The 10,274-nt window shown below is 42.6% G+C and overlaps 1 protein-coding gene across 1 annotated transcript; it reads right to left on the bottom strand.

The window, feature by feature from the left end:
* Positions 1–201: 201 nt before the first annotated feature.
* On the bottom strand, positions 202–9,932 carry cdc42ep3 (CDC42 effector protein (Rho GTPase binding) 3). Its single transcript, XM_034681939.1, has 2 exons — positions 9,618–9,932; positions 202–1,981 (listed from the first exon to the last, which is right to left on the bottom strand). Exon 2 carries the CDS (start codon positions 1,783–1,785, stop codon positions 727–729), a length of 1,059 nt encoding a protein of 352 aa, XP_034537830.1. The 5' UTR covers positions 1,786–1,981; positions 9,618–9,932; the 3' UTR covers positions 202–726.
* Between the last annotated feature and the right edge of the window lie 342 nt (positions 9,933–10,274).

Raw genomic sequence — 10,274 nt, 5'->3', positions numbered from 1 at the left:
TGCAGGGCAGGGAGGCAGAATGCGAAGAATGTCAGAGGCGAGAAAATAAATCCATTCTACCCTTCTTTCTGTCAATCTGTAGCTCTTTCTTCCCTTGGTTCCTCTCTTGTTTGTCTTGTCCCTTGTTATGGTACTACTTCTTCTGATTATCTTCCTCTCATTTTTGGAATTAACTCAATTTCTGCAAGAAATTAGCCAGAATAGGACAAAAATGAATTTATTTGTGCTGCAACTTTTAAAAACACAAATATGCATAGTGTTCTCTGTTTGTAATGGTTATGTGGCAAATGAATGATGTGACAAACAAAATAAAGCTTTGTTAAACACACTTATAGTCACAAAATGTTCAAGACTGTGTAAAAAAACAAACGAAGGACCTCAAACATGTCGTGAATATACCGTGAAAGTCAACATTAGAACACAAATCTATCGTTCCTACAGTCAAAGGCACAATGGCTGTGTTGAAGCTGTAACTCAAGAGTATACATGCATCTTAAACATGCGGCAAAAAGAGAAGATTGAACACTCTTCAGAAGATTGAACACTCCACAGAGAGATTGAATACTTATATGTTTGGACAATAAAAACATAAGCAGCTCCGTCTATTGTAGCTCATTTTCATCTCAATGATATATCCAGACACCAATTTGATTGCTTTTTGAGTCTCTCTCCTCTCATGGCTATAGTTTAAAAATTCCCTTTCTCCTCCTGGGGCCTCGGTGCAGCTCAAGGCCTGCTCTTTGCTGCGGGTTTATCCATTATATTGAGCACATCATCCAGGATGGACGGACCCAAATCGAGTTCAAGGGAAAGGAATGACCCTGTGATCTGGGCAAGGGAATCCTGTGACGTGCTCTTCTCCTTGGAAAACTCAAACTCATAATCACAGATACGGCCCTCCTCCACCCCACTGTCCCTGTCCACCCACTCTCCATTGTACTTGGAGAGCCCCTGCTTGAATCCATCGGTAATCTCATTGTTAAAGTGTTCATAACCGTTGCAGTTTTCATTGTCGTTGTAGATTTTGGTCTGGGAATCTTTGCCATTAAAGCTGTCAAAGCTGTCGCTGCTTGTGTTGCTATTCAGGCTTCCATTAGCTTTGAAGGAGCTGTTGCTGTGAGAGTCGATGTAGTAGGATGACGGCTTGTCAAACTTGGTTTCACTCTTGTTTATTTTGTTAGCTTTGGCGACTGCCTTAGATGTGGACTTACGCCTGCTCTCCAGCAGGTCTAGGAGGACGTCAGGCTTTGACTGGATAGCTGGGGAGGGAGAGGAAGGCTCACTGGAAAAGACATCCATGGACCTCAGCAAGGCTTCCATCTGCAGGATCTCTACCTCCTCTGTGCTGTCAGGTTTCATGGGAGCTGTAGGCCTGATGATGTCCTCCAGTGGCTCAGGGGGCATGGAGAACACAGTGGAGGAGATCATGGGAAGGGTAAGAGCCTGGCAGCCTCCGATAGTTGGAAGGGAGATAGCGTTCTTGAGGACTGGAGATGGGGTTTCAGCAAAGGAAGCATCTCCAGTGCTGTTAGCCCTCATGAACTCACTTTGGATGCCATACTGAGGGTGGATATCTCCTTTGCCGGGTAATAGTTCGTACTTCCCTTGAAGAAAGGACATGTCTCCAAAGGTATCTCTCCCCCCACCCTTGCCAATGTGAATGGTGTGGCGGAAATCCCCCAGTGGTGGACTGATCATGTCTGGAGACAAAAGATCTCTGAGGCGACATTTCTTTCCCCTCTTACTGTTGTTTGGTTTCAGGTATATGGGAGCTTTTGCTGGCATGGCTGCAACCGGAGAAGAAGATCTCGGGTGAGGATGATAAAAAAGTCGGAAATGCTGTAAAAGTTCAGGATGTTACAGTTCCCCTGGGGAGAAGCTCCAGTTACATTCTCAGCTGGTCTTTCAGGACTCCAAAAATAATGTCAGCGTTCTCAGCATTGATCAGGAAATGGGACTCCAAGCAGTTCTGGCTTCTGTCCTGGAATCAAAGACAAAAAGAGAATATGTCAGCATGTTTTTTAAATAAACCTAGCACTGACAATTTTCCTCAACTACTACTGATACATAACTCCTATCAAGCCTTCTAGAAAAAATAAATCTAGTCACCAACTCCAGTCCCACCAAAAAAAAAAAAAAAGAGAAGAAGAGAAACCCCTGGAACCTGCAAGAAAAATATCCTCATCTCGCATCTGTTGGGTGTAGAAGCCAGGACAGAGGAGGATGCAGCATGAGTCGAAGGCTCTTTGCTGCTCTATTCACATTTCCACACATGAGCCTCCTTTGGCCTCCAAGACTGTGGATGCTAATGTGGAACAGCTGGACCGCAGATTGGGAGCAGAGATGCAAAGCAGGACTTTAGTTGGATCAGAGCAGGGTAGCCCGTTTTAGGAACAAGCTACTGCTCAGACACGCACAGGAGATAGACAGAAAGAGGAGAAAGAGGGGAGGAAAGGGGGTCGGGGGGGAGGATTAAGTTGAGGGATTACAGAAAGAGAGAATCTTAAGAAAGACGGTGGTGCAGATTGGGAATTGATTTGGCTTTGAAGGTAGAAGGTCGACTCCAAGTTCAATAAGGGCTGAGATACCGGTGCAATGTATGAGGAAGGGTTAATGTTATTAAGGTGGGATTGGATCTGATAGGAGCCCGATTAGATGAGGTTTCTCCATTACAGGCTTGACTGAAAATGTCACGTCGACAGCCAGCTAATGTAGAATGAACTCAGTAAAAAGAGGAGAGGATGGTTTCAAAAGAGGTAGAAACTAGGGAGAAAGGAAAACCACTCAGTGGAGGAAGGGAGTCACAGTGTTTGATTTTGTGTGTGTGTGTGTGTGTGTGTGTGTGTGTGTGTGTGTGTGTGTGTGTGTGTGTGTGTGTGCGTGTGATGGGTGGGTGGGTGGGAGAGAGCACCAGTGGAGAGAGAGCTTGACCATTTATAGACATATTTACTTATGAGAGGTCTGTCAGCAGTGACCGTCTGAAAGAGCACCGTTGCACAGGGAGTGCCTGGGCGGTCAAGTCCACCCCCCCCACCTCCAAAAGAAAAGGTTTCACTGAGAAAACATCCACATTCCTGCTGCAACCGACCCCATACAGACACACAGCATCAGCCTTATCAGAGACACTTTAAGTAGGCTATGTTTATTCAGCAGGAGCATTAGTGAGGAGACAGAGACACACTTGCTGCAGATTTGAATCCAACTGGATAACATTCAACGACATCACTTTCATCATGGATTCTTGTGTTCCTAACCTGTTTGATGAGCTGTCTCATCAGAGCTACTGCAGGCCTCATCTTACCAAGTAGTTTTAAAGCATTTCACTTCAAGGTTTTTGTCCTTATGACTCATAAGTGAGACTTAATGACTGCGTCTGAGGAACTTAGCACCTGAAACTTGAACCAACAGATTGAAAAAGCTGTTAAATCAACACTGACAAGCCCATAAAGTATTTTGTAGAAGTAAGAATTTCTTATTTAAATCATTTGGCTAATTTAATTTTTGCTACTGAATGCAAATAATGACCAGATGCCATTTACTGTTATATTCGAAACTAAAGAGTAACCATATATTCACACAGAGCTGAGTTCCCGAGTTAGTTTCCCCAAAAGGCAGAATTATGTTCAGAACACAACGCTAAGCCACATGTTCATGGTTTTCTTCTCCTGTGGCACTAAAATATGTTGTGTGAAATGACATTGTTCTGAATATCACCACAACATTTTGTCAATTACTATAAACATACAGGACGGAGACAGTATATTTATATCACAAAGCCAACCCTACACTGCTAAAAACTCACATCTTACAAATTGTATTTGTCTAACTTTTGGTTAAATTATCTCATTACATCTCATTTAAGCCATATTCACATGACGTGTACATGAAAAATTAGGACTTAACATCTTATTTAGAGCAAAAATTACAGCCTGAATTTCTTATAGTGAGTAAAACTAGCTGCAAATGCAGAGAGTAAAATTAACTTGTTGACTTTATTGAAATCATAATAATATTTTGTGCCAATTGGCCCAAATATAGCTTGACCACAGAAAGTAATTTATTTTTCTTTGGAAAAATATTATTATTATTATTATTATTATTATTATTATTATTATTATTATTATTATTATAGTTATGTTATTACAAATATTGGATTTAATTACTTAACCCTGAATATGATATAAAACAATCCCATTTTTGTCAGATGTGTATCAAGGGAAAAAAAAACTCGGTCTTATATTCAATGTGGTGAATCTACATTTCGCAAGTGTGACCTAAATTAGGTGTCATGACATATTTTGGATGCAATTCTAAGGTTTTAAAACAAATTGACATGCTATCGTCACAGCAACAATGGACATTTTTCTTGTTATTACAAAAATCTTGGCAAGTAACATTTAAATCTAAATCTTTGCCCACGTTAGTAATAATTTCCTCATTTTACTACCTCCTTGTTTTTGAGAGCTGACATTCTGCTGTAAAGTAACAACAAGGTGAAATTTAGGGGTTGCCATTACAACACAAATAAACCTGTCACCCTACAAGCGCTATGCAGCTATATATAGTGATGACAAACACTGAGGGATGTGGAACATGTGTGAGTGTGTTGAATGGCATCACAGCTCTCTCTCTCAGGGTCCTTGTGTATTTGAGTCGTTGATGTGAGTGTGAGTATAAGCCCGAGGTGAGAGATAGCAGTTTTGAATGCAGGCCATGTGTGCAAATGAGAGCATGTTTGTTTGCTAATCGAGAGGGAGAGAATAGAGAGGAGGAGGAGGAGAGGTTTGCTGCAGTGTTTGATGAAGGGGGGTTGCAGCAAATCCTTCACTTGTTTAGCTCGAGCTGTTTTCTTCCACCCACTTATGTTTTAGTGTCTGTCTTTCTCTGCTGCTCCTTAGTCCTGTCTGACCTTGACAGCGATGCTGACTGCAGAGGGAGATCGGGCTTGGATAGAAAGTGAAGGAATCGCACCAACAAGCCAAAAGCTCCTTCCTGTGGGCTCACAGAGCACGTTTTTATGTCTGTACTAACATTTGCAATCCTTTCCTAAAGAATCCAAGGTCATTGCTGCACCTCTAGCAGAAACATTTCAATCAAAGCTTCCGATTGATTATTGGTCTGCCTACATAAACCTGTACAGTAAAGTCTGACTAGTCCTTAGGGACCCTTTGGTTTGCTGGGTCGTTAAAAAAACACTGCCATTTCTTGCTCTGTCATCATCTCACGCAGCAGCTTTGCTATTACCCTTCACTTCAAGTTTTGCAAGTGCTCTCTTCATACTTGCTTCTTAATTCACCTTGAAGTGAGGTGAGTTTCTGTGGTGAGCATCATAGTCTGTTTAGAATGGTGGATGTTTTAACTAACAGAGGACCTGAAACAAAGTCTATGTTGATTATTTGTTTCATCTATGGATTGAACCTCTGTCTCTTTGCTGAAAGTCAGGTTTTGCATGTTGTTTAAATAACACAAGTGTGTTAGTTCTGTTATATACAGGGCTTTAGCTATATAGATTAGTACTGAAAGAGCGCTTGTTCGTAAATCTGCCCGGTCATTTTTGTGCCTCAGCTGTACCCAGACTGAAACAGGTTCTCTACTTTGAGTCACAAAATCAGCTACTTTTATTTTACAAATCTAACCAAGGCTAATTCAGTGAAGTTAGCCTGATTGCCTTCCTCTTGTGGAGGTTAACTGGAGTATGTACAGTCTAGTCATCAAAGCCTATTTGACCACTGTGCCCTAAAAGTGCAAAGCCGATGCCACAGTCTTACCAAAGCCCCTTTCACACATGAGCTCCTTTGACATTTTCAAGTTCATTTCAGGATTTAAGACCCTGATATTTTCAGGAACTTGGTGTGCCCACATGTACCTAAGATGTGTCAGACGCACCCCTCAAAATGGGATTTACTTTGTTTTCTTTAAGGGTGGATGGTTATGGAAGAGGAGGAGTCTTCCACAGTGTGGTGTTTAGGTATTTATATCACCATATCACCACATCATGTCACAAGGACATCTCTGTGAGACAAAAAGGACAGTTGAAACTATACACTGAAGAACTCTCTACAACTGAAGAGAGGAGTCAGGAGAACAAAGCAACACAACTCCACTCAACTTAAACCGCACCATCACTCATCATTGCTGACTCACTCCCTGTGAACTTCCTTGCTGTGTTCACAGACTGGCTCATTTTGATATCCCGCTGACTTTTTCTAGTAGGCTGGCAGGAAAATGTCCGGATTAAGTTGGCATCCACATGTGTGGACTCAGCAGAGTTAGTGTGGGAAATGTCATGGGTTTTGTGCTTGTGTGAAAGAAGCTTTAGACTGTCATGACTTGAAGTCTAGAACAAGAGAGAAAGCTGGAGTGAGAGTATGTTGATCGATACTAACACCTGCATGTCTCCGTTCAAGGCCCCTCATGCACTTCTGATTCAAACTCCTCCTATGAAAGAGTCATTATTGATTATTGGTTGGCCCTGATGAAATTATAATGTTTGTCTGTCTGGGAGGACCCTCTGCTCTCTTGTGGCACGAAAAAACGCAAAGCCTGTGCATTATACAAGATGGTGGAGGTCAATAGATTATAGTTATAGGTAAAACTACAAGCAGTAGACGAGTCCAATTCTTGCAGCTCACCCAGGGGGACATCTGCTGTGCATCCCATCCAAGGTCAACACTTGTGGCCTGGGAGAAGTCAGATGGTTGCTGAAAGCCTGGAGGTCTGACCTTCACGCCAGCCATCCTGCTGGTGGATCAGTTCAGCTTAAATGGTAAACATGACTGGAATTCCAAAGGGCAACAACAAGGTAGGATAAAAGCAGTGTCATCATGTTGGTCTTTTAGGGATAATTCAACAAGAGCTTTGGTGAATGAGTATCTAACCCGGCAGTGAGTATCAAAAGTCAAAGCAATGTTAGTTAATCTTGTGTTTGCACAAGAGGAAATTAATCAATTATAATTGCCTTCTGGCCTGCTGACCCAATCTATCATCTGAGCCTCTGCAGGCTGTGAATAGTTGAGCAGGTGTATTCTGGGACAAATCAAAGCCAAGGCCAGATTTGCACCCTTCTTTTGGATCCGCTCCAAAAGGACCCAGCTAAGACACGTGTTGATGCCCTGGCACTGTTGGCGTCCCCTCTGCAGAACGTGATCGCTGGTTTCATTTACACCTCGGGTAAAGAGGGGATCTGATGGCACCTGCATTTCTAGATAGCTTTCCCAGGCAGCCAAAATGAGAGCTGTGGGATAAAGCCAGTGTGTCATTGGGTCAGCAACAGCTATCCGTCTGGGCATGAAGTGATCTGGAGCCTCTCCAGCCTCTTTAAAAGTGGAACTTTGCCTCATCTGTTGGTGTTCAGGGAGTTGTGGGTGTAGAAATAAAGAAGGGGTGATGAAAGTTTAAGTAGCGGGGGCAGTACAAAACCTTTATGGACAATTTATACAATATTTCTTCTATTTTAATTTTAAATAGGAGGTATGGTGCTCATTTTCAGGCTTATATTGGTCATCTGATACTTATGTAGAATCTTTGATATGATTCACAGACAAAAAAACTCTCAATTTGAAAACCATCATTTCAGCCTCTGTCCGAAATGTCCCCCCCTATTCCATGAGCCCATTTTCTTCGAGTTGGCCAGCTCTCTGGAAGCCCCTTCCACTGTTGTCATGCAACAAATTTGCCCTATTGAGCCATAAGTATTCCTCAATTTGAAATTCTATTTATGTTCATTATGCTCCTTTGAGGAGATTCACCAATCACTAATGTCACGAGTTGAGGAACTAATGACCCTCTAGCTTAGTTTTTGTGTGATTTTTTGAAAAGCAATCTCATCCTCTGATTACGCCAACACACAGCAGCCTCATAACTTAAGACTTTACCCCCGTTCAATAATTATCTCCTACATTTTTATGTAATATTTGTTATAAAAAATGAAAACATGTATCTTTAACTTACTTCATTTAAGCAGATATCTGTACTTTCTTCTCTGTACGCTTTCAAAGCAGGCTCTTATTTGAGTTCAATGGGTATTGTGGAAATCATGATTTATATTTGAACCACTTCACACTGCCTCAAACATGAAGAAAGATTCAAACCAAAAAGCATGACTATGACAAAAATAAAGGACAATGTTGATGTATCCATTAAGATTTTTCACACATGACAGACATACCGCAACCAAAATGATGTATTCAGACGAGTCAAAACCAAGGCTGTGGAGAGGAGCTTGTAAATGTGATGATTGCAGTCCCATGGATGAAAGCCATTAAGAAATTGCTGATGGTGTTTGGGTCGATTCAGAGCAGCAAGACACTTTCCGTCATCAAGATTTTGACGATGCAGCAAAGGAGAATGCAATCATTTTAAAGATAATTTTTCAAGTTAAAATGATTCCACGTTAATCACTTTCCATGTGAATAAACCTCTATTTTTTCTTCACTGAAGAAGTTGAACCATCACGTCGGCTTGTACCAGAGTCCTTTTTTACCCAATGAGCCAACCCTCTCCTTGAGTGAAGAGTTTGTGTACTTCAGCCACCTCTGGGGGGCAGATAAATGTGGGGTTGGTATCTGTTAATTAACCCAACAGCTCGTGATTTGTCTGGGTATTTCTGGACACCTTAAAGTCACGTGTGAATTATCTGGGTCAGTGTATTCTTAGTGGCCGGGTAGCTCTACTGTAGCCTAAATATACACTACAGTTTGATGATGCTTTAGTTATCCGGGGATGAGGGACATCCAGATTAAGCAGCTGTTCAAAATATGACCTGTATATGACTTCTTTAAAATAGAACCCGTGCATTATCTAAATATTCCTTCAATGATGGGACTACTGTGCTGACATTTCACATCAGTGCTGCTGAGATATAGCATGCTGCACTCCTGATGTTGATATGGTACATGCAGCATCATCAAACTTATATTCCTCCTGATGTGTGTTCAAAGAAACATTTTAGAAGTAACCTCTAACCCTGGCCTTGACTCCTGTCACGCCTTCACATAGCAGAAAGACCCTCTCTTCTGGGGCTGTTATAAAAAGCACATACCACAGAGGGTAATGGTAGCCTTACAGAATAGACTTGAGCCGTTTGTTACATAAAAAACCCTCAATTATAGGCAAAGGCTTCTCTTTCGGGGGCCTGGTGGCGAATGGCAGGGTGGAGTATTTGTTCTGTCTTTCTTTCTAGCTCCCCTCGTGCCACCCACAAGCATGGCCGGCACTTGCTAGAGTTATCCTTGGCACAGATGAGCAGGAAGCCGAATCAAAGCATATGAAACATGAAGAGAATGTCAACATATACGGGCATAAAAAGACAACGTCCTTCCCCCTCAGTTTACCGGTAACAACATCCCCTCAGGAGATAAAAGCGAAATCCAGATCTGCATTTTGAGGAACTTGCTCAAATGTCTCTTTTGGAAAGCAGGGATATCATGTTGCTCTTAACAGTTCAGCTCATGGGTTACACGTCTGCTGGCTCCTGCGCAAGCAGAACTTACCACGCAGAAATGTACTGTTACTAAGCAATTCTGTTCTGCTCCAGATTTACACAAGAAACAACCAACACAAGCAACATGATCCCGTCCACAGAGCGTGAAATAAAGAATATTCCTTCTCTCACTCACCTTAGATATTCCAATGAGGAGATCCTGATCCTTCACAGGTATGACTGGTGTTCTCCTGATCACTGCAGCCTCAGGTTTGGTGAGTGTGTGTGTCAGTGTGTGTGTTCAGTGGCTGCTGAGCTGCTCCTGTGGCATGTTGACACTGCCCTGCCTCCTGTCTCTGCCTTGGGGCTACACTCCTGTCGACTGGGACGTCTGCCGGACAGCTGTTTTGGAATTGCACTCCGGCTCCTTTTCCCCTCTGAAGCAAGTCTCCTCCTACACCTCCCCTCTCTGCTCCCCCTTCTTCTTCCTCTCTCTCTCTCTCTCTCTCCCTCTATGCGCTCTTTTCCGCTCCCTTCTCTCTCTAGCAGCAGCAGCAGCAGCAGCAGCACCTGTGCATGTCTATCCTCTCTCCTACCCAGACTTAGCTTGGATTTTTTTGATGTTTTAGGATCCTCCTCGCTTCCTGTTTCTTGATAGAGCTGCGGTGATGAGTGGTCACAAGCTCAAAAAAAGCAGAGCACTGTGTGGGAACAGCACATTCCTCATGTGATATGTAGCTGTCTTCTTCTCTCTATTACTGTCCTTTATGACATTTACACTGACCAGTATATATCTGTGTGTGTGCCTGCCTGTCTGTCTCAGCCTGTCTGACTCTGTGTCTGCCCAAATCTG

This window comes from Notolabrus celidotus, chromosome 4 (assembly GCF_009762535.1).
Source record: "Notolabrus celidotus isolate fNotCel1 chromosome 4, fNotCel1.pri, whole genome shotgun sequence".
Classification (NCBI taxonomy): domain Eukaryota; kingdom Metazoa; phylum Chordata; class Actinopteri; order Labriformes; family Labridae; genus Notolabrus; species Notolabrus celidotus.
The sequence above is the reverse complement of the archived record's forward strand: the minus strand, read 5'-3'. Positions and strand labels throughout refer to the sequence as shown.